This window comes from Martes martes (genome assembly GCF_963455335.1).
Source record: "Martes martes genome assembly, chromosome: 13".
Classification (NCBI taxonomy): domain Eukaryota; kingdom Metazoa; phylum Chordata; class Mammalia; order Carnivora; family Mustelidae; genus Martes; species Martes martes.
The window spans coordinates 40,375,972-40,401,378 of record NC_137901.1 but is presented as its reverse complement, the minus strand read 5'-3'; the positions used below and the strand labels follow the sequence as shown (position 1 = coordinate 40,401,378).

The window sequence follows — 25,407 nt, the reverse complement described above, 5'->3', positions numbered from 1 at the left end:
TATAAATTTAGAATATGTTGGGACTCACCCTTTCTGGACTCCATTTTGTTTCTGTCCAGTTGTACCACTTTTATTGCTGATGTGCCAATGTGGAGAAGGCACCAAAGGCTTCACCCCCATTCCTGGCACGATAGAGATGCTGCATCCTTGGAATAACGAAGGGGCGCCACCTGAAGACAAGGTCAGTTAATCAGATGTCTTTGGAACTTGTTTTCTTTCCTGATTTTAAAAGGCTTTGGGGCACTGTTCCTAACAGTCTAAGTCATGAGAAAGTCAAGTAGTCATTATAGATTTCATTCACATGTCTTTGTTAAACAGGGTTCAGATGATCTGGTGTTTGTTGCCAGGGCAGAGTTGAAGTGGTCTTGTTCTACTGTGGTAGACCTTATGTTCCAGAGAATGTTAAAAAAGGATCAGGGAATGAAGGACGTGCTTCTCCATTTCTGTTCCTCCCAGTACATAGGGTTGGGAAAGGGAAGCCCACCACCCCCATAACAGTTATAAAATCTTGCAAAACTTCCCCACCTTCCCTCCTCCCTACTTAATAGAAGGAGGTCCCATCATCTCTCTGTTGTATCTTCCCCCCGGGTCTGTCATCACCATCTGCAGTAAGCATTGTGTTCAGGAGGACACTATTTAGCATCGAGGGTCAGAGAACTCAGAGAACAGGGGCTTAGATACGAATGTGGGCAGTCAAGGATCAGCGTGATGACTCCTCTACAGGCTCCTCCTTCCTTGTTGTTCCTCCACGGATGAGTTCCATTCCCATGCTGTCTTCATGCCCCCAACACTAGCTGCTGTCCCCACATTCCAAAGAGCAGGTTGGGAGAAATGTTCTTAAAGAACACTTTCCAAAAGTTGCCTACCCCACTTTGTTTGAAATCACATTAAGAACTTAGGTAGCTATTCCCAGTAGCAGTGGAGGCTTGCGAAGATAGTCTTTATTTGGAGCAGCATGTATCCACCTGGCGGGGGGCGGGGAAGAGAGAGAGAAATATAATATCTATAGAAGGAGGCATTAAACCCTAAAGGAAAGCCAAAATGCCATTGATGCCAATAGCGTAAATGAACTGAGACCATACTTAAATAATTTTTGTTTTCTCCCCGGGTTATAATCAGCTGACAAAATAAGAAGCTGGAATGGAGATCTTCAGAAGACTCAAATACATGTTATTCAACCCAAAGTATTTTTCCTAATTTGCCTCCGTGGAAGTAGCTTATTCCCTTCGCCTGCCAGCATAGCTCAGATCCCTTTACCCCCTATACCAACCCTATGTCCTTCTCACTTCTCAACTGTCTTTACTTTCACAGGTGGTGCCTTTGCATGTGCCAGCAGATCACGGAGAGGATGTAGGAGCAGACATGAGAGTGGGAGGTATACTGACCAAGGAAACCACAAAAGAAAGTAGGTCTACCTTCACCAAAGGGCATCATGAGGTGACTGAGGTGGATGGAAGATGGGAAGAACACAGAAGCCTGATTTCTGGTGAAGTTACCGAGGTGACAGGGACAACAGGAGCCAACATAGGTGCTGATAGGACAAGGATCGTGAAAGTCACAGGATCTTCCCGAGACCTGGTCGGAGCTCGAGCAGCTGCTGTTACAGTCAATGAAGAATTCTTAAGAAGTTATTTCACTGAGGTAAGGGTTGGTTTTTATAGGTGCTGAGGCGGGGGATGGGGGGCAGACATTTATATTTGAAAGTCGTATTATTCGGGTAATCATTGCCTTGGATCTAAGTAGGATTTTGTCGTTTTTTAAGAGAATGCCTATAGGCTGTGAGGAAAGACAGAGGAGACCCATTAAATCAGTTAGCTCCATTATCTAGTGATAATGAATGACCCCACAATCTTCCTTTTTACAGAAGCTTATCTCTCACCTTCCTTTTTTGTCAGTTGACACAACTCTGCTCTTCTCCATATTGCCTTCATTCTGAGACACACACCGAGAGAGCTGATTGGACTGGGCAGGTGCCGTCCTCAGGGAATGGGGAACAGAGTCATGCAGAACCCGGCAATGACCGACTCCTCACACAGCTGCCTTTTCTGTGCTCACATTTCAGTAGTCAGAGCAAGTCCCGTGACGAAGCCAGATGTCAGTGGGTCAGAAAGTACAGTTCCTCTGCGGGAGCAAACTTGATAGGGATGAGCCTGCGGGGAGCAGAGAGAATACCAGACCTAAAAATCCCAATCTATCCTATCTGTTTAAATTTTCTCTACTTGGCTTCACTATGGAGGCAGTTCATAAAAAATCAGGAGGAGAGGTGCAGGAGAGGTGATGGATGCAGTCAGAAACCTCACACCTGGAATGAGGAATTAGAAGCAGGGCTGGGTACCTTTCTTGAGAAGAAGGTCCATGGGCCCCACACAGGGATGGGCAGAGTCATAGTGTTGGGCATCTGAAGGACACTTGAGAGGAGTGGAGGGATGGGCTTCTGAGGAGGCCAGTTTATTTCTGTCCGCTCTCTGCACGATAGCCAATTGCCAGAGTGCTTTCCCCCTTCCTGTCTCCTACCTCCTTCCCTTCTTTCAGACCATTTGCCCACCTGTTGGCTTGACGGGAAGATGGTGATGTGGTTCGTGTCAGGAAAACGATTTCTCCTCGTCCCCTTTCAGTCTCACTGCAAGCTCTACTCTGGGGTGCCCTGTTGGTTTCATTTTGATGGTTTTCCCTCTCCACTCTTATCCTGCTCCAGTCAGACTTGGTTGTGTGTGTATGTGAGCAATTTTTACTCAGAAATCTCTTCACACTTAGCAGAAAATTTGCAAGAATGATACACATTTTGAACCCCTGTGTATTCTTTACCCAGATTACCCAATTATTAACCCTTTGCCGTATTTGCTATTTGCTTTCCTAATCTCTCCCTTCCTCCGTCCCCCTCTCTCTCTTTGTCACACACACACACACACACACACACACACACACATGATCAGGCACACACGTGCACATGCACATTTTCTTAACATAATATAGTGAACAAATTTAGAGATTTAACAGTGCCATATTCTGTATTTAATTTTGCCAGTTATCACAATAATGTCTTTTTGTAGCCATTGTTTTTCCCATCCAAGGCCCAGTCCAGAGTCCTGCCTTTCTTTTCTTTCATGATAGGAATTTTTGTTAAGAATACAGGCCAGCTGTGTTGTAGGATGCCCTTCCATTTGTGTTTCTCTGATGTTTTCTTATAAGGAGACTCTGGTTATGCATTTGGGGCAGAAATATTGCCTTTTTTTTTTTTTAAGATTTTATTTGCTTATTTGATAGAGATCACAAGCAGGCAGAGAAGCAGGCGGCGGGGGGGGGGGGGGTGGAGGGGGAAGCAGGCTCCCCGCTGAGCAGAGAACGTAATGCAGGGCTCGAGCCCAGGACCCCGAGACCATGACCCGAGCTGAAGACGGAGCTACCCAGCTGCCCCGAAATACCACCTTATTCTTAAGTGAAGCTGTCACTAATTCTATGCCTCTGTTTTATTTCCATTTTAGAAAGCTGCCTCTTACACTGACGAAGACGACATTCACACAGGCAAAGATTGCCTTCTGGTTTATTCTCAGGAAGACACTGAGTCTCTCCATGGTTCCATCGGCTGCTGCAGTTTTATTGAAGGAGAACTCGATGATCGTTTTCTAGATGATTTAGGGTTTAAATTCAGGACACTAGCTGAAATTTGCTTGGGTCAAAAAACAGATATGGATGGGGAACTTGAGCCGAGGCAAAAACCTGTGGGAGCGTCAAGTACGAAGGCAACTTCCCATTCATTCAGTGAGCAAACTAGGATTAATTCGGAGAATGCCTACTTCACTAGTAGTAGCTTTCAAGTTCCAAAACCTTTGCCTGAAGCAAACACAGAGAAAGTAACTCAGGAGATAGTCACTGAAAGTTCTGTATCTTCCAGGCAGAGTCAGAAGGTAGCTACACGGCTCCCTGATCCACTGGCTTCTGGTAACATTGTAGTAACAGAAACTTCTTACGCCGCGGGCTCCACGATGCCGCCCCCAAGCACTGTCATCCTGGGTCCTGGCCAGTCCCAGGCCCTTATTGTGACCGAGCGGGTGTACGCGCCAGCCCCTCCCTTGGTAGAGCAGCAGTATGCTAATGACGGTAGTGTCGTGATTACCGAGAGAATCATACAGCCCAACGGGGGCCTGCCTGGTCCTCTGGAAGGCTCTCAGCCTCTGCCAGACGCGCATTATGTTATGGTGAGAGAGAGAGAGCGCTTCCTGGCCCCCAGCTCGGGGCTGCCGTCCCCTCTGGCCGTGCCCGCTGCTGCAGCAGGAGGGAACGTGACAGTGACAGAAAGGGTGCAAACCTCTGCCTCCAGTTCCCGATTTCCTACTGAAACCTCATTGATGGCCAGAAAGACGGAGGTTTCTGGAGCCGCGGCCCGTGGCCCCCTGCCAAATTTCAGTTTAGAGGAGTCTGGTCATTCTACTTCTACTCGCACCACCCCTTCCACCAGAGTCTCCAAGCACAGCATCATACAGCATTCTTACTCCTAAATGGTAGTCCTCCAGAGTCTGACCCAGGGTCCCATTTCATGTGTTCAATGGGCCGGTCTTTTGATGAGCCTGTAGACTTGAGAGACATACACATTGGGCTTAAAACACTGCTCAGTCACTAATCCACCACCGGCCTCTCCGCCCCAGCCTCCAGGGTTGGCTGAGGGCGCAAGAATGATGCTGTGTCTTAAGTGCCTTTTAGTGAGTTAGGGCCAAACAATATTCACAAAGCAAATCAGGGAGTCAGTCTGGCTTGTGAGAGTTTACCAAATGGACACAGGGTAGCCAGGGCATCAGCTGTCCAGTCCAGCCACCCATGAAGCTGACTGGGCCTCTTGTCCTCCTGCATTCACCTTGAACATTGCTGTTCTGTATCCCATACTTAATTGCACCTAGCAGATTATCAGCACCTCATTTCTCCAAAACTGTGTGCACAGTCTGGATGACTGTTTTCTTTAAGACTAGAAGCCTGGCCTTTTAATCTGTTTTAGGATGATTGAATTTGGGGACATCGACATGGTAAAGAACACACGTTGTATGCTTCTGTGCGTGTGTCTTGTATGACCGTAAAAATAGCATTATTGCTTCCCTGTGTCTCCCCAAAATCATGAAAATAATAAATACTTACCGTTCAGTTGAATAATCCAGGGCAAGTTTCATAAATATAAAATCACTTTACTTTTTAGAATAATATACTATTTTTACAAACTCAGGATATACTATCTTCTAATTTTGTACAGCTAAATTAACCACCAGACGGGCTTCTCCACTGTGATAAGAACCTGGCTGTTTCCGTGCTATATATCCTCAGTATATAACACGAGTGCCGAATAAATGTTTGTGGAATCAAACCAAATTTTAGAAACCGTCCTCTTTTGTTTGCAGTTGGAAAAAAATACTGAAAAACCCTATACTGTTAGTAATTGTGAGTTTGAAATTATGAATTTATTCTACATCTCAAAATCACTGACTGGCCAATCCTAACTACGTGAATATTAAATATTAAATATTCGGTTGAAAAATTGGGCCTGAAATTGGACAACACCCTTGCCTTTCATTTTGCAAAGTTATTTGGGTATTTTGGCTTCTTAGTAGATTATACTTTAATTGCTCCTTGAAAAAACAGGGCATTTAAAGTTTCAAAGCATACGTGCATGTCAGTAACTGTTTATGTGAATATTTCCCACAACAAAATAATTTTCATAAACTTTAAAGACTGTAATATTTTTATTTTTCAAGGTATTTTGCTAGGGAAATGAATCTTCAAGAATTCTTTTTTTAGGCATGTTTTGACTTGAATTATGCTATACAAAAGATTGATACGTTTTGCCCCTACTGACTATATATATGGGTAAAAGGCAAATATTTTTAAATATTATAAGTATGTGGCCAAGATGAAGGTCAATCTTCTATGATCTAAATTTTTTACTCTCTACTTAGCAATTGTTGCTTTTCTCCCCCCATTATATACTTAGTAGTTATATTTTGCCATGTATGCAACAGAAATTTCACTACTGTGTGAAATTGAGTACGACCTGCATACCCCAAAAATCCAAACTTGGTCTTAACCTTCCTCCTTGGACAGACTCGGAAAACCTAACCTGTCTCTTGTATGTAACATAATCACATTTTCTAAATGGTTTTTTTGTACCTGAAATGATGATTTGTTTTAAGTTTTACATTTGTTCCTTGGGAGATTATATTTGTATGGGCATCATCATAAAATATTTAAATAAAAAGATGACCTTGAGAGTGACCCTTTCCATCATCTTTTTATTGCTCCGTCATAGTTTACAAGGACTATAGTTCTGCATCACAGGAGACAACTCCCCAAAAGAAGGCGTTTGTTTGACTTCGGTATTTGAATTAGAACTGCTTACAACCTTGGAAAAGCATCATTTCCAGAAGGCCTGCTGAAATTTTAATTTCAGATGTATTTTAATATCAATATGTCCATAGCAAAAAAAAAAAAAAAATTCTGTTGTTTAGCTGAAATTCAGATTTAGCTAGGCACTCTGTATTTCTCTTTGCCAACTCTGGCAACCTTGTTCCTAAGGGACTGGAGTTCGCTCTCTGCCCCCAAAGTAACATTGGAGGAAGCTGTTGAGTTCAGCTAAAGCAAGCTCACACATCTAACTCAAAGAGATGAAATCATTCAATCAGTGTTAAGAAGCTGCTTTAGTTACTATATTTTACAAGAGAAAAGATCAGCGTTTCTGCCTATACTATAATGCAACATTAATAATAAATATTTCACAACACTGGCACATCAAGACTTCCTAAAACACAAAGACCCTGCAGTATTTCTGTGACCTCAGAGCTCCTACCCCAAATGGCACATGGGAGCAATATTTGGTTGATCCCTACAGACCATATTCCAACCACCACCACATCAAAATGTTTACAGTAAGATGTTGCTTATCAAGTAACACCTGGAAATGAGGTGCTTCCAAAGACAGTGTTAAGATAATTAAATCTTACCTCTTTAACATACCAAAATTTCTTGGCTTTGCTATTTTAGTGGAGTTCAAGTCCTCTTTATCATCATTGATTTTTTTTGGCCTATTGTTTCTATTAACTGCTGAGAGAGGGATATTAAAATCTCTGGCTGATTGTGTCTCTGCCTACTCCTCGTTTAATTTTTTCTAGTTCTGCTACCTGTATCTTGAAACGTGTTAGACCTGTGCTAATGGGTACAAATATATTTAGCATTATTGAGTCTCTTCAAGGAATTGACCCTTTTATCATTATGGAATATCTCTCTTTCTCTCTGGTTATATTTTTTGTCTTGAAATCTGCTTTGCCTAGCATTAATATTGCCACGCTGGTTTTATTACGCTTAGTGTTCGCGTAGTTTATATCTTGGATCTTTTTACTCTCAATTTTATAATGTATTTCTTATACATATAGAGGTGGGTCTTCTTTCTTACTCATTCCTGGCTTAGAATGGGGGGAGGGGGTGTTTAGTCTACTTGCATCAATTATTCATATTGATGAGCTTAAGCCTGCCATCTTGGCATTTGTTTTCTCTTTGTCCCATCTGTTTGTTTTTCATTTGTCTGCTCCTTTCCTGCCTTCCTTTGTGTGTTGAATGTTCTAGGATGCCACCGTAGCTCCTCCATTGACCTTTTAACTGGTTGCTCTTGTGGAAATTAAATTAAATACACATTAAAAAAAATCTAATTAAAAAATTATCTCCTGCCAACCCGAAAAAACTCTCTGCATGAGTAGAAGAGAAAGAAAACAGTTTTATTACTGAACAAGCATTATGCCAGAATGGGATGTACATCACAGGCAACCCATTAAGAAATTGCAAAGACAAATCTCACTTTTTTATATAGCCCGGCAGACACAACCCATTACATGTGTGTTCACAACAGAATGAGATCTTGTCCTCAAGCAACACTTGCCAGCACCATTGGTAATACACAGCATGTCTTAAATTCACCTGGGAATTGAGGTAGCCGTTGTGTTGCTGACTGCCTTTATCCAAAGAAATATTAAGACTTCTAATATCTCTGTGATAGATAGCTAGTTACAATCTGGAGCCAGACGCCATGGAGAAGGGGAGATCGAGGTTCTCTCTTCCTGGATGTTCTCATCTTTGATGTTCAAAGAGATGACTCCCGGGTCTTAGAGAAAGACATTGCTGCTTGGAAATCTGACAAAAAGCTCATTTAGTTTTAAAAAGATTTCTATCGTATCTGAAAAGGGCCGAGAAAGAATTAGCAATGGTTAAGTTTTCTAAAGTAAATGCTCTGAGGAAGAGGAAAGGGGAGAGCAAGTCTCTCCCTTTTTGTACCAAGAAAAATTTTATTTGTTTCTTAGATTTGTTCTTAACCTCACACTTTAGGGCTATGCTCCCTGTGGCAAGTGGTTACCCATTGGATGGCACAAATTTAGACCATTTCTACCACTGTGGAAATGTTTTTGGGGCGGTAGAGCTCTAGAAATTATAGTGTGTATCTTTATCATAGTCCACCTTCAATTCTGCTACTTCACAGACAATGCACATGAGCCTTGAACTTTCACTTTGTGGATCTTGCTGTGTCACTAGATCTTCAGCTACTGCCTCCTGTCCCCCACACCTTCCTCCATACCCATGTATTATCGGCACGAATATTCTGAAACCTGTATCAAGTCCATTAGGGAATGGAAATGGGCTCTCATTATTCCACAGCTTCCAGAACTTCCACCAATCCATTAGCCCAGTAGAGACAATGAGATGAAGCAGGTATGCCTCTGTTAAAAATCCAGATATGCCCCTGGCTGGACATTTTCCATTTGCCTCTTTATGTCCACTCTCTACTCTTCTTTTTCACATTGCTCTGAGACCTGGAACTTGTTCTTTCCAGAGGCTTCGATGGGCATCCTTGTCCTCTGCCTCCGAGGTGGGTATGGTCAGTAGGAAGCCTTGGCTGGAGAATGTCCAGAAAGAGAAATACAAGTTCAGGGCATGTCTTCCCCTCTCTCCCTCTGCTGGCACCTGTCAAGCATCTCTCTCTTTACAGAAACTCCTTTTCTGAGTTCCCAGACCCACTCCCTCTCCTTTCTCCTCGAGGCTTGGTGGTGGTAATGGCTCCCTCCTTGACTGTGTCAGACTCAGGACCCTGGCCTTTGCCTTGAAGTTTTCCTCACCTGCCTCACCATGTGTATATGATCCACTAAACTCCCCTAACATTCGTCTGCTTCCCCCTGGGACAGTCAGTGACACAGTACAAATCTTGCTGCATTAGTCTGCTTGGGCTGCCATAACCAAGTCCCACAGAGTGGGGGGCTTAAGTTACATTTATTTTCTTACAATTCTGGAGGCTAGGAGTCGAAGATCAAGGTGTCAGCAGGGTCTGTTTCTTCCAAGGCCTCCTTCCTTGGCTTGTCAATGGCAGTCTTCTCCCTGTGTTTTCACATGGTCTTCCTTCTGTCCATATCTATGTCCATACTTCCCCTTCTTATAAGGACACCAGTCATATTGAATTAGAACCCATCCTGATGACCTCTTTTAACTTCATTACCTTTGTAAAGACCTTATCTCCAAATATAGTCACATCCTGAGGTATTGGCGGTTAGGATTTCAACATATGAATTTTGAGGGAACACAACTCAGCCGGTAAGACCTGGTGAACAACCAGCCTTCACTTGAAAAGCTGTACTATTTTTTCCCACGAAATGCATGAATTTCTTCATCTCACTATTCTGTTAATTATTAGTAAAATTTGCTTGTCGCAGTAATAAAGTTGAAACCTGGGTTGAAAGCAGCTTAAATGAGGAGCCTGCAGAGTATCTATGAAGCCTACAAAGAAATTTCAAAGGTAATCAAAGCAAAAACACATCTGGTTGTCCCAAGCCATGGACCTAAGTATTGTTGACAACAGCTGACATTCCCAGCTCAGCGGCCCTGGCCACATGCCTTGCACTGCTTTTCAGTTTCCTCAGACATTGGCAATACGTGCACCACCAATGACTCCAATAAGCTAGGGGAAGCATAATTATCCTTTCCCTCGGAACTCATTCTAAGGATTAATTTTTTTTTCTTACTCACTTCTGAGGCTTCTATACATAGCACAGTGGCCTTTCCTTGTTTCCTTTTATATTTTTAATTTAAGTCAGTAAATTATTTTTTCTCTGTCTTTCCACCTAATTTTTTAAAAATGTGGCTACAAAGACCTTAAGATAAAATATATTGATCTGCTTCTTCATTATGACTCCTGGTGTCATGTCCATGAAGTAATTCACTTCAAAACACTTCAGTATCAGGTATGTGATAAACATGTATTCAAATTAATTCTAGTGTTTTCCCAGTTAACAAGAGTGGTGTTTGAGGAATCTTAATCAGAAATTGAAATCCCAGGGGTGGTTACTTAGCCCTTCAAATATCATTATTAAAATCCACCATCAGAGGGTTTGCTAATTAACATAAGGGATAGAAGTGATTTTTCATTGGTGAAATGAGTGGACGTGTCCTGAGCTATAAAATCTGGTTATATGACTGTGTTTGTGCTTGTCTGCTCATAAATACTTACATATTTTGTGGAATTGGTTTAATATTTGTTTGCTTTATAATAAATCACTAGGATAGTCCCCATCTATCCCTAACTAGCCGAAAATATCAATATTTTAAATTTTTTAAATTGTCTTTTGCTTAATGGTCAGATGGCTTAGGAAAATTAGCAATGAGGCTATTTAATTATTTTTCTTGGAAGATGTACTGCCTGGGCTCAACCCCTTCTTTATTTTGTTCCAATTTTTCTTTTTAAAGTGATATTTTATCAAAATATTTTGTTGAATTACATGTACTTTGTTGGAGAAAAGCAAAATACAGATGAAAGAAGAAAAAGCAAATGATTTTCTCTATTTCTTTAATTGTTTCATGTATCTTATTCTTGCTTCAAATCTCCTTTCCCCTAGCAACTGAGATCACTGAAGGCAGGAATGGGCTGTTTTGATCTTTGTCTCCTCATGATACACCCAAACCAGACAATTGTGAATTTTGAAAATCCAACGAAGTTTTCAAAACGGATTTCCTAAGCCTGTATGTGATGGATGATGTCAGCGTCCCATCTGTCAATACTTCATTTAATTGGCAACCTCTAATTGGTGCATCCCAAACCAAACCCAAGTTTTGTTCTCATTATGAAGTATTAATCAGTGGACTCTGAGAAAAGATTTGAGGGGTTTTGGTGTGAAGAGAACTATGAGATTTTAATGCATAGTGGAAACTATTTGCAGTGGCTCAAAGCCTCTTGTTTCTTCCAGAGTTTCTACGTGCTGATTGCTTGGACTGTTTTATTATCCTGCCCTTTTACCCAGGGCCCGTGTTAGGATTGAACCCACACATCCCGCCTCCTCTCATCTGCGGCTTCCTCTAACAGAAAGTTTGGTCATACAACCCTCTTGAGGCGAGCCCTGCTAGAGATTTGTCACTCCCTACCCCTCCAAGAACCACTGGTGCCCCCGTGTTCCAGGGCTCTCTCTCAAAGGACAAAAACCAGGTTGAGGAGGGGAAAACAGCCCTTGGGGGAAAACTACGAAAGAAGTGAGAAAGTGCGCAAAATACACACTTCTGAACGCTTCTAAGTATACTCCCGCTAGAAAAAGTCCATGTTGAATTGACTTAGCCGTAAACTATGTGTACCATTCATCTAGTAATAACTCACATGTGTCTCCACCTGGAGGTCCTCCGGCCTACAGAAACAGATGGAATAACAGAAGCACAATGACCTAAGCCTGGGCACATCCGAGAGCCATTGTTTCACTCGCTGTCGGAGTCAGTGAGTGTTATATGTCCCCTGGCCACTAGATGGCACTATGCACGCAGCTAAAGACGCAAAGTCAATCAGCGTCAATGCTTAAAAGAAAAAGAATTAAGCAAATTAATAAGTTGATAAGCAGTGCAAACCCACAAAGGCCAATACCTGACTTTGCGAACCATGCTCCTCCCAGATAAAATGTGATATGTTTCAGGATTGCCTGGGAAACTAGGCCCAGACTTATAGAAGCCTAACAGTACCCATATGGTTCCTTTGGTGGTGAAATACACAATGTCTAGCTGAAGGTCAGTCATTGAGCCTTTGGCTCTGTTAGAAAGGCTGCCCTTTAGGCATGCCTGGGTGACCAAGTCAGTGGAGTGTCTGACTCTTGGTTTCAGCGAAGGTCACAATCTCAGCGTCCTGAGATGGAGCCCCTTGACAACAGATGACCCGCTGTGCTCTCAGCAGGGAGTCTGCTGGAGATCCTCTCTCTCTCCCTCTGCCCCTCCACGCTGGCTCACCCATGTGCTTGCATTCTCTCTCTCTCTCTCTCTCTCTCTCTCAAATAAATAAATAAATCTTAAGGGAGGAAAAAGGGCTGCATTTTGGAAGAAACGATACTGGCTGATGCATTTACAAATAATACACTCAGCCTGGTGTGGGTTAATTTTAAGAATAAATGTTGAGATTCAATTAAACAATGCTTGTTGAATTCTCACTATGTGCTGAGCACTGTTCAGTGACTTTACGTTCATCCAAAGATGAGTAAGGCCCAGCCCTTGCCCTCCAAGGGCCCCCACAGCAGTGGAGGTGGTAGTTGCAAACACCTTCTTCTGAAAATCAAGACAACCTGCAGTAAACAAGCCATCCGAGATAGAAAGAAAATTCCAAGACTGCTTGGAGAGATTAATCGCTCTGTGAGGTTGGGGTGGGACTATCTAAGAGGCTTTCTTAGAGAGACGGGTTTTTCATGAAAAAGTGAAGATATGTAAACAGGGATCAGCTGGACCAGAGGCTCACCTCACACCAATGAGCATGGCTAGTGTCTGGAGAGTGGCATCGAGTGGGCCCAGCAGCGGTATGGTGAAAAGGCAGGTACAGACCACAGGCTAAGGTTGTAGGACTACATTACACAGTAGAGAGGTAGAGAAAATTTTGGAGCAAGATGATGGTATGACCAAAGAGCCCTTGGGCTATAGAGGAAGATGAACTGCAGATGGGAGATATCAAAGGAGGAGGGTGGGGAAATTGATAATTCCAACACATGTGAATGTTAATATTCACTTCTTTTTTTTTTTCTGACTTTCAACGAATTCTCCAAATATTCTTAGTACCTTTTTCCTTGCATGTTTCCTTTTAAAGATTTATTTATTTATTTGAGAAAGAGACAGAGTGGTGGGGGTAAAGGAGGAAGGGGAGGGCAGAGGGAGGGAAAGAGAATCTCAAGCACACGGCCCTCTCAGCACAAAGCCGTAGGTGGGCCTGGATCCCATGACCCTGAGATCATGACCAGATCCAAAACCCAGAGTCCAGTGCTCAACCTACTGAGCCACCCAGGCGCCCCATAAGTTTTAAATATTATGTCAACAAGATCACAGAACCAACAGAGAAGTAGGGTACAGTTATGGGGGAAAAAAAAAGTTGTGCTAAACAAAATAGAATACAGCATTTGACAAGAATTTTTTTTCTCTGATTTTTATTTTATTTATATTAAAAGTCTTGCAATGTTAAGCAATCAAAGTGACATTGGCCATTTACTTAACGAATCCCTTAACACTTAAAAAGTAAAAGTATTTGAAATTAGAGTATTCCAAAAAACGGTGGACATATGGTTTCTCCCATGACAGTTTGATTTCACTTTGGTCTCCCTTACGAAATTGTAAGGTTTCTGAGCCAAAAATTTAGTCTGTATTTATTCTTGTATCCTCAGTATATAATATAACATATATGATGCTATGACAGATGTTCAATCATTATCATTTGTTGTTGAGTTGCCTTTAAATTAAACTAAGTACTATTGAAATTAATTGAATGGTATATTTTGCTTTGCTAGGCATTCTTCCCGAAATGCCCTTAGAAAACTTTTCACACTCACAGCAAGTTTGAAAGAATTTTGATGAAAACCCACAGTCCATCACTTAGATTTCAGCGTTAAACATTTTACTATTCTTGCTTTATCACATCACCTACTCATTTCTCTATCCATCCATCAATCCACCTTTCTCATGAATTTCAAATTATGTAATAGCTATAATTACACATCACTCTAAATATGTCATGTCCATATCTTTAACTAGAGCTCAAGATTTGTTTACATTTTTTTCTCCTAGAAAAAACTGCACACAACGAAAGGCACCAATTTTAAGTGCCCACTTCCTAAGTTTTGACAAATGCATACACCTTTGTCACCCACACCCCTTTCAAGATATAGTCATTACTATCACACCAGAAAATACTAATGCCTATTTTTGTTCAGTCCCAGTCCTGACCCCCAGAAGCAACCAATTTTTATTATATTTGTATTATTTTGTTTTGCCTCTTCTAGAACTTCATGTAAATGGAGTCATCTAGCGTGTGCCCTTTGGGATAAGGCTCCTTCAACTCAACGTAATGTTTTTGAGATTCACCTGTGTTGTGTCAGTGATACATTCCTTTTCATTGGCATTAGTGTTCTATAGAATAATGATCTCAAAGTTGCTTATCCATTTTCCTCTTGCTGGACATCTAAGCTGTTTTACAATTCCGTTATCAAGAATAAAGCTATATGAACATTCTTATTCAACACTTGATCTTAGCCAAAAGGCCGAGAAGCGATTGAACATTCTTATTCAAGTCTTTGTGGCCATGTGTTTCCATTCCCCTTGGGCACATAACTAGGATTGCAATTCTTTCATCATAGGGTAAATACTTAGATATTTTCAGGAGCTCCTTTTTTTTTTTTTACTTTGTTATTTATTTATTTATTTTAAATAATTAAAAAAAATTTTTTATAAACATATAATGTATTATTAGCCCCAGGGGTACAGGTCTGTGAATCTCCAGGTTTACACACTTCACAGCACTCACCATAGCACATACCCTCCCCAATGTCCATATCCCCACCACCCTCTCCCATCCCCCCTCCTCTGGGCAACCCTCAGTTTGTTTTGTGACATTAAGAGTCTCTTATGGTTTGTCTCCCTCCCGATCCCATCTTGTTTCATTTATTCTCTTCCTACCCCCCAACCCTCCTCCCCTGCGTTGCTTCTCCACTTCCTCATATCAGGGAGATCATATGATAGTTGTCTTTCTCTGATTGATTTATTTCGCTAAGCATAATACCCTCTAGTTCCATCCACGTCATCGCAAATGGCAAGATTTCATTTATTTTGATGGCTGCATAGTATTCTGTTGTATATATATACCACATCTTCTTTATCCATTCAACTGGTGATGGACATATAGGTTCTTTCCATAGTTTGGCTATTGTGGACATTGCTGCCATAAACATTCAGGTGCACGTGCCCCTTCGGATCACTATGTTTGTATCTTTAGGGTAAATACCCAGTAGTGCAATTGCTGGGTCATAGGGTAGCTCTATTTTCAACTTTCTGGGGAACCTCCATGCTGTTTTTCAGAGTGGTTGCACCAGCTTGCATTCCCACCAACAGTGTAGGAGTGTTCCCCTTTCTCCGCATGCTCGCCAGCATCTGTCATTTCCTGACTTGTTAATTTTAGCCATTCTGACTGGTGTGAGATGGTATCTCATTGTGGTTTTGATTTGTATTTCCCTGATGCCGAGTGATGTGGAGCAATTTTTCATGTGTCTGTTGGCCATCTGGATGTCGTCTTTGCAGAAATGTCTGTTCATGCAGGAGCTTCTTTTTACCAAATCCTCTCATTTGATATTCTAAGAGAAATCCCTGAGTAAGAGCATGCATACAGGTCCATTGAATACTATATGCCCCACTCAAACTTGCAGAGCATCGGTGAGGCCCTTCCACTCCAAACAATGCACATCTGCTGTAGACTGGGTGTGTCCCCTCAAAATTCACATGTTGAAAGCTAAACTTCAATGTGATAATGTTGGGAGGTAGGGGGCCTTCGGGAGGTGATTAGGTTAGGTGGGTGAAGCAGTGGCCCAAATGGACGAAGACAACACACACGCACACTGATGAGAGAGAGGGATGCGTGGCCCAAGAAGAGTCATCTATAGGGTGCCTGGAAGCCCAAGGGTTAGACAAGTTCGAAGATCTGCCCACAACAGAATGATGGTGAATACCTGGTCCAGTTCATTCCTTTCTCTGAGAATTGAAGGGGAAACACTGGAAAGGGGCCTTTAGTTAGAGGTGAATGCAGAAGAAAAAAGACATAGAAACAAAGCCTTCTTCAGATTTTTTTGAGAGCCGCTAAATCAGAGATAGATGGGAAATCTTGCTTTTCCAAGGGATGAGTTTGTCCATCCAGGAGCTTCCTTTGCAAATGAAGAGAAATAAAATTCCCACACAACCTGGACCATTCTCAGGAAAGGTGGTGTTATCCACTGTGTTGTTACTAGTACAGAAGTTAGTCTTAAAAATTAGGAAGATGGTTTAGCGATCTATCTACCCAGTTCACAGTCAAAAGTAAGGAGGAAACAGAAATGAAGATAGATAATGATCAAAAAGAATATTCTCTCTCTCTCTTTCTCCAATATTTGGCTATAAGTAAAAATCAGAAAGTTAAAATTAGTGTTCTTTCTGAACATAGAGGCAGACAAATTCTCCAGATCTTTCTCCAACTCTCACATGGCCCTGGTAATGGGAGATGAAGAACATTCACTACCAGATGCATCTGATGATCATTCTAACAACCCATCAAAGGGTCATCAGATTCTGCAGCTCAGCTTCTAGATTTTATTTCAAAAGATAATCTTACAATTATGATACGATGGATGTATAAAGATGTTCATCACAGTGTTGTTTATTGGGTAAAAATCGTAAACAGTAGGTTACTGGCAGAGTTAATAAAAAATCAATTCTATGTAAAAAAAATTTTTTTTATTTTAAAAGATTCAAATAACTAAATAAATAAAGGGCAATTCTGTGCAGTGCCACATGTGGATTAAGGAGGCACTTGAAAGTGACAGCACAGAGATGCTCCTAAATTACTTTCAGTAATTCCAAGGAACCTGGGACAGGTCTTTACCACTACACAGCCCTTCCTAACCACATGTATCAGTTACAGGAGGCTCAATGGCCCACTTTTGAGACAAGCCACGGAAGGTGGAGCTCATAGGGGTGCAGCTCCCGGGCACACCTGGCAAGCTAAAGCTTTCGAATAGGCAAGGCCTTTCATTCAGTGGTTCTCGCTCCAGCCAAAATTGCAACTGTAGGTAGTCTTTAAGAGCAGAAAATAAATGTGCATTTCACTTTGGAATAATACTGCTCTGGAGCCACACAGAGACATGGATATATGATAACATTGGTGGTAGTAAGAAGAGTACGTGTCATGTACTGGCACTTTCAATCTGCGGGCATGAGGCTAACTGAGCATTTCTCCTACTGTTGTCTGATTTTCTCCTCACAGCAATCTTAGAGAAACATTCTATCATTTTCTCCCATTTTATGGAGGAGCAAGCTGAGGTGAGAACAGGGATATAATAGGTCCCACTGGGTGACCTCGTGCCTTCTCCATCATCAGACGCGTAGCCAAAGAAGTGGTAACAAGCAGGAGAAAAACCAAGAGTGAGGGGCGCTCAGGAAGGCAGAAAACCATTTATTGCTTCTTCCGGTCTTTGAGTCTGTTGAGACAGAGAGGGGCTCTTTAAAAAACGATTCAAAAGCCAAAGACTTAGAAGAGGGGTTTTTTCCCCTCAAATACCCTAAACTATTTTTCATCACTGCAAACAAAAGCCCAGGGCAGAAATTTCCATTCACCTATGATCTATGATCGCTAATCTTCTTTAGCTATCACTTAGCAACGGGCAACAAATGGAGGTTGGCAAAGCTGAGCTGATTAGCATTCTTCTTTAGTCAAAAGATCAGAGTTTTTACAAGGTACAGCCAACTGCCCTCAGGCTTACAGGGGTTTTAAAGGTCAGGCAAAGTTGTTGTTGCTTTGGTTTGGTATTTTCCTTCAGTGCAAAACAAGTTTTCTTTGTTTGGTTTCTAAAACTCATGTAGGTCTTTGAAAGAGACCAGATTCTGGACTGTTGGCATGGTGGGTGGGGGGGGGGGAGGGGGGTGCCTAGCTTGCTGAGTCTCTGAATCCCCGCAGACATCCACACCAGCCCATGATCATGAAGATCAACTGTGAAATGCTCTGAAGACTACAAAAATATTGGCCAGGCCAGCTTTCACCAGTGGAGAAAACAGCAATGGTTTGCAGCAAGTGAGAAAAACCACTAAAAAAGGAGCAGTCTCAAAGAGAGATGAATCAAGCTTGGAAGGTCAGCTAGCTCTACCCTCCCCTTCAGGGGCACCTACGGACCAATGAAAGGAGGGCGGCCACTATCGTTCTTTGTTACTAGCTCCCATTCACAGCTTCTGTGTCAGAAAGTTCTTCCTTGAGTCTCACTAGAATACCTCATGCTACCGTTCCAAGCTAATCTCTTCTTGTACTCTTCATAACAGAAGCATCTATCCTTCTTCGGATTTTTCTTAATCTTTCATTAACTTGACATGCATCAAGAATTCATGCGGACCTTTCTCTTCTCCAGTTTCAACTTTTAAATCACTCACTAGGATGGTATTTACTGAGCCTGGCACTAGAAAGGCTGAGTCCTGGGCACACAAAGATCATTATGACATATTCCTTGCTTGCAGGGAACTTACGGTCTCATGGGGTGAAGCAGATATTTAAAGAAACGATGGCAGCACAGTGTGACGTGTGAGGTTCAGGACTTCTCTATTTTTAAAACTTGGTGTTTTGAAGATTGTCCATTCAAAACTACAGTAATTTTTCCATTTCAAAGTGTTAGCTATATTTTTTCATTAAGTGGCAGGGGGTAAGGGTAGCAATAGGAGAATGGACCCACCATCTAATGACAAAATGAGGTAAAACACAAGGACACCAAACTTGTATCTTGTATCCTTTGTACTTACATGGGGTGGAAGCAAATAATATATTTCCTCAATTCAAGGTATTATAAATTATAAGATGCACAATTGTTTTGATAAAAGAACAAAAAGACCAAAATGTAAGGTATATTATATCTTATATTTATGTAGATATATTATATATCCTCTGGAGTCTAGAACCCAACGGGAAATGCAGGCATCTTGAGGAAATACAGTGATGTGTTTTTAACTATTTCACTTTCTAGCAACTGAGAGCTAATGACGAGTAACAAATGTGCCTAGTGCAGATTTACTGCACCAAGCCCCTGCTGTATGCTGAGTATTTCACAATTGTCCTGCAGCAGGGCTATCACTGTCCCCATTTAGCACCTGAGGAAAGCAAGGCTTGAAGAAACAATCGACCTTTGACCCTAGATATCCAGGTTTAAACTCAGGAAGCTGGCTAACAAAATCCACGATTATTTTATTCTCCTAGGCCTCCTTCTGCTTTTCTCCAAACCCTAGGGCTTCCGTGCTTCTCTCCTTGAACCCTTGCCAAAGCGTACTCAACAAGATCAGATTGCATGAAAGAAGGTGACTTTCCCGGTACTTCATTTCTGGCCTGTCATGCTCCTGCTCCCGGGGAACACCCCTGAGCCTGGCAGCTCCTGGAACTGCTCCACCTCAGAAACCTCGACCTCCATGCCCTGCTTTCCCAGGGCACATCTCCGTCCCCATGACATCTTCTCTTCAACCTTCTGGAGACTTCTAGGAACCTTTTCCTCCCTGCTTGTGGATTCCCCCTTTCCATGTATAAACCTCCAGATTGGTTCTGGCATGGCACCCTGCTTTCCACACAGCCTTGTGACAGAATTTAGGAATGCAGGAGGCCCCAGCGGAGGGATGTGGAGATGCTGGGAGGCCCGGTGAGCTGAGGGAGATGTGGAGTCAGGAGATGAGGCCAGAGCACGCGACCACCTGGTCAGTGAAGGCAAATGTCAGGGGCCTTGGAGTTCAACAACAGGTCCCAGCACACCGGCCCAAAGGACCACGTGGAAGTCACCACATGTCAGGGGAGAGCCGGGCAGGGCATCCAGCTATCGCCTCGCCACACCATAACGGAGCTCAGTGAGCCAGGAGCGTGTGGCCCCACCAGGAGGATGGGTGCCTTGCCCCTCACACCCAGGAACACGGCCCCTAGAAAGAAGAGGAGGGAGGGAATTGCCAAACGGTGTGAATTAACCCAGAAATGATGACTTTGAACTATAAGAGACAGAATTTCCTTACTTTGGCAAGTGTAAATCGTATCCTACCGCATCTTATCACTGGTAGAAATAGGGGTTTTAAAACGTGGGTTAGAGAAAATAACTGAAGGCTAGCTTTCCGTTTGTTTGAGGGGCCGTATCTCTCAGTCAGGTTGTGCTCAGGAAAGGAGAGCTGCTATGAGTACCGTGGGATAAGATTTAGTGTGGGGTTAGACCTAACACAGTGGTGGGAGGAGTCTGGGAAGGAAAAATCTGGAAGGGGAAGTGAGAGAATCAGAGAAAACTCACAGTCTAGTCCTCCTCCTGAAGCACTAGCCACGCGAACCAGTCAGAGCTAGCTGGGAAACAGGAAAGCCGGGTGCTGTTCCGTCAGTGAGTCACTGAGGCCAATAACAATGGGGTGGCTTTTTGGTGGCGGAGGGTGGGCTGGGGAGGGAACAGGGTGTTAGCCACTGCAGATCCACAACCATGTAGCTGGTGGAGGACTGTCCCTGACTTAGGGCAACAATCCGAAAGAAGAGCTGGACAGGGGTGCCTGGGTGGCTTAGTGTGTTAAGTGGCCGCTCTTGATTTCAGCTCAGGTCATGATCTCAGGGTCTTGAGATCAAGCCCAGTGTCAGACTCTGGGCTCAGCAGGGAGTCTGCTTGAGATATTCTCTCTCTCTCTCTCTCTCTCTCTCTCTTGCTTTCCCTCTGCCCACCATTCCCCCTCATGCTCTCTCTCCCAGGAAGGAAGGAAGGGAGGGAGGGGGGAAGGCCAGGGCAGAGCTGGACAGTGGAAGAGCAGCAAGGAGAGTCTGGAACCTGCCAGATGCCACCTCACCAGATGCCATCTTGCTACCACCAATTCAGCCTACAAAGAGCTTCAGAGAAAATGGCGACTCCCTCCCTCTGCCTCTCAAACCTGACGCTGGTGTCTGTGTTGGCCACCTCTAAATCCGAGCCACAGAGGGATCGGGGATGCTGGAACACACAGTTCTTCAAGTTAACAAAGCCAGATATAGAACAATCCAGCCCATTGCATATAAACCGTGATCCTGCTACAGGATTATTATTAGACACGTGCCCACAGAGCAGTGCCAAATAAAGTCAGCTGAATTCAGAGAAAGCCACGGGGAAAAGTCGACTCTGAGAGTGGGAGCAGATCTTAAAATTCATTTCATAGCTTGTATATTTGTCATATGCTAGCTTGTGCGTGACAGATTCTTTGATGAGCGACACGGTTTATGACCTACACATTCCATTCCTGATACGAGCATTTCCCCCAAACCTTCCTTCTTCCTCAGCGCAAGAGTTCTCGACCACAACCTGCCATCTCCAGTTATGTCACCAACAGCGACAGGATATGGGCAACGACAGGCTAGGAAACACCAGCTTCCTGTTTGCCTCACATTTAGGGTTTTCAGGAGTAGTTGTGGGTCATCCATGACCGTTCTTTCCACCGGGACCAAGAACAATCCAAAATGGGGGCTGAGATGTGAAACAGCAAAGAGGTTGCAGTTTATATTTTCTGAACAAGCCCTTAAAGACCCCAGGGCATGAAAACATGAAAAATACCAGACCCTGGCTTTATGGTTCCCTCCCTTGCAGCCAGGACCTGGGTTTGTGGCCCAGTCCTGGCTAACAGGCTCACATGGGAAAAGGTTGAGCAAAGATTTTTCTCCCTGAGAAGCAGAGATGCCCTTGGACCTCAGGCTGCTCCTGTAGAAAGACACGATGGGGACAGCTGTTTTGGCTTTCATGAAAGCCTATGGGGAAAGCCAAGAGAATCACAGAGAAGCTGGACTCATAGCTGTGACACCCACTGAGCACCTGTTACTCAAGCCACTCTTGCCTCGGTTCTGTATTACACGCAGACTTACTCTCAAGCTCGGTACAGTGTTCATATTCCAGTTTTGCGAGGAATTCACGGCCCCTTCACAGCCCCCTATCTGAGCCAGCCTACCCAGCGGCCACACACAGGAACCTGGATGGTCTGCTTGGGGCCTCCCTGATTTCCTCAGAAGCCCCTCTCGCTCTCCCTGTCGGAGTCTGCCCGCTCCTGGTTGGCTGCTTGACCTTGCCGGAGAGTTGGCTTGGGCTAGCCACCAAGCCTTTTATTTTACATGGATCATCAGGCCTTGGATGTATTGACACCACTTTGACCTTTGTTCTCCTTCAGAATGACTTCCGTTTCCGGTTCCGCTCAGCCTACAGCTAAATAAGCTCATGTTCCAGTCCTGATGTCGCCAGGCTGGGCCCATCCCATACAGTCAAAACCTGGCCCACTCACACTTCCTCTGGGCAGAAAAAAAGGATAAAATGGGTACACATGGGGTTTTGTCCAGATTATATATAGTAAAGTCTCATGGGAAATTTTCTTACTTACATATACTTTCCCCTATGTGATTCCTTAGAGTTGGACATATATACACCATAAAAGGGGAAACTTTGAAAATCAGATATAGTGCTAAGAAGAAATCAATGCCCAGAGAAGTAATAATACCAAACTCTTCAGAGTCCTACACACTCTTCTATCAATTCTAGTTACGTATGTGTTTGTGTGGAGGTCTTTTGCAATAATTATTACAGCAATACTCAGTATAGCAATACTTACTGTGGGCCGCACCCCACACACTTACACACAGACACACACGCACACACCGTAGCCTCACATTCTTCGTTTGCTCCCCATTGTGCTCTGGAGAGCCACAGCTGTTGAGAAATCGTTCTTTCCCGGGCCAACTTTAGGAGAGAAAGCAATGGGACTGAAAATAACTAAGAATCTTGCCTATGCCCAAAGTGCCCTGAATGGCCAGCAATGTGTCAGAATCTTCCATGTGAGATTTTTCTTTAGGCTAAGACTCCATGGTTGCTGACCGTTTCTGAGTCTAAGTTCCCCTAATCTAATCAAGCCTGAGGGTCCAAGAGGACATTGTAACCTTCAGCCCTGAGAGGTTCCCAAGCCCTGGCGCTCTGCCAGTTCTATGATACAGATTGTTCCTCTTTCAATAAAGGAGCATGAGCTAGGAGAAATGAGGAATCCTTGTGTGTGACGAGGGAAGCAAACCAGATGGAAATAAATAAATGTAATTGGAGAAGTTGGGATTATTTTTAAAGCTAGACCCGTCATTCCAGTTGCCAAATCGAAGACCATTTCTATTACATAAAAATCTGCAACAACTCAGAAGCAACCAAGATGTCCTTCAGTAGGTGAATGGATAAACAAACTTTAACACACCCAGACAATGGAATATCGTTTAGCCATAAAGGGAAATGAGCGATCAAGTCACAAAAAAGACATGGAGGAACTTTAAATGCCTATTGCTAAGGGAAAGAAGGCAATCCAAAAAGGCTAATATAGTATCATTCTAACTGTATGCCATTCTAGAAAAGACAAAACTATGGAGAGAGTAAGAGATCACTGTTGCTATGGGTTAGGAGGAGAGATGGATGAATTGGAGGAACACGGAGGATTTCAGGGCAGCAACTTCATTCTGTGTGACACTACAATGACGGATACATGTCATTACACCTTTGTCAAAATCGCAGAATGTATAACACGAAGAACAAACCCTAATGTAAACTATGGGTTTTAGTTAATAATAACATATCCGTTGTTGGCTCATGAATTGTAATAAATGTACCCACTCATGAGTTGTGGGGTGGGGCAATTGAAGGGGTGCATGGAAATTCTCTATACTCTCCACTCGTTTTTCTATCAACCTGAAACTGCTCTAAAAAAATAGTCTTTTTTTTTTTTTTTTTGACAGAGATCACAAGTAGGCAGAGAGGCAGGCAGAGAGAGAGGGAGGGAAGCAGGCTCCCGGCTGAACAGAGAGCCCGATGTAGGGCTCGATCCCAGGACCCTGAGATCATGACCCAAGCTGAAGGCAGAGGCTTAACCCACTGAGCCACCCAGGTGCCCCAAGTCTATTCTTTTTTTTTTTTTTTAATTTTTAAAATTTCTAGATTTTTCTCTGTGGATGATCCTCTCATAGATTTCATTAAGGACTTTTCCTGACCTCACAGAACACATAAAAACCTTGACGTAGACCATCCCATTCAGGTGTTGGAAAGGCACCCTTGAGTAGAAGAAGGTGGAACCCAGACCTATTTCAGTCACAGCTCTGGTTTCCTTGCTGAAGGTTTGTGTGGCCTTGACTTGGTAGAGTGCAAGTTAATTGCCCAAGTCTTTCTCCATTTGTCGTCTGTAAAAAGTAGATTAGAAAAGCATTTCACAAGACTATTGTAAGGATAAAAGGTACAATGCCTAGCACATAGCATAGCAAGCCCTCCACTGATGCCTGCTGGGTACTACCCTATGCCAGCTGCTGCACTCTCTGGGCCTCAGTTTTCGAATCTGTAAAGTGGGAAGTTGTACTGGGGACTACTGGGGTTTCTTTAATGCAGCAGCTAAATAACAAAGCCTGGCTGAATGAGGACAACACATTGAAAATAGGTATAATGAGCAACCATTCAAGTGGAAAAAAAGGGAGGTGGGGAGGGATAGACATTTACACCGAGAGCTGGTTCTTTGTGAAACCAGTACTTTCCACAACTTATTCCCTTCAATCCTTACCAATCCCCTTGATGTAAGCACTGTTAACTCTTTCACTGAAGAGGAACTGGAAACTTCTCCACTCACACAGCAGGTAGTAAGGGCAGGGTTTGAACACAGGGCTGTCTGACCCAAAGCTCATGTTCTTTCCTCTACACCATGCTACCCTCATCTACTTCTGGGAGACCCCAGCTTGGCTTCCACTTAGGGGCAGGAGGAGGCATAGAGATACTGGGAACGACTTCCCAATAACCTGTGACTGCCTACCGAGATGCTCTCTGCAAGAACGGAGAGTAATGAATCCTGCTCACGAATAAGAGAAATCCCTGAGGTAAATAGAGATACAAATATCCAAAGTTCACAGCCACAATGATGGCCCAGTAATAGAGCACGGAATGAGTGTCTGCTCTGTCTTTCCTGGGGAGTGTTTTCCGAGCACCTCTCACTCCCCATTCCCTGCTGATCCAGCAGCTCCAGCCCTAGAGTCAGGAGGAAGCTGGGATGAGAAGCTCGATTTTCCTGAACTCGAATGGAAAGACACGCCTCCTTTTGTGCATACATCATGTTCCTTGCAGCCCCCAGCTTTCAGGCACCTGGCTGGCCCCCTGCGGACTTGAAATTGCAAGCCTTACACATTCATGTCCAGATTATCCTTCTCAAAGGAAATCAACCATTGTCAAAATCCCCAGATAAACCTTATTTTTTAATACCGCTTTCCCAGAAACTTCAAGCTCTAAATTAAAAGAGCATGCAAAGTAAAGTTGGTGGCTTTGACTATCAAATCTCAGCCAAGAATCCCACCAAATGTGGTACCAGGGCCCCAAGGATGTCCTCTGTTCC

General features: G+C 43.3%; 1 protein-coding gene across 1 annotated transcript in view; it reads left to right on the top strand.

The window, feature by feature from the left end:
• Positions 1-6,252, top strand: part of DSG2 (desmoglein 2) — a 60,877-nt gene extending 54,625 nt beyond the window's left edge. Inside the window, exons 13-15 of the mRNA XM_080820926.1 lie at positions 60-181; positions 1,312-1,641; positions 3,483-6,252. Coding sequence (XP_080677052.1) covers positions 60-181; positions 1,312-1,641; positions 3,483-4,496 — 1,466 coding nt within the window. The 3' untranslated portion in view covers positions 4,497-6,252. The remainder of the gene's footprint in view (positions 1-59; positions 182-1,311; positions 1,642-3,482) is intronic.
• Positions 6,253-25,407: the final 19,155 nt, after the last annotated feature.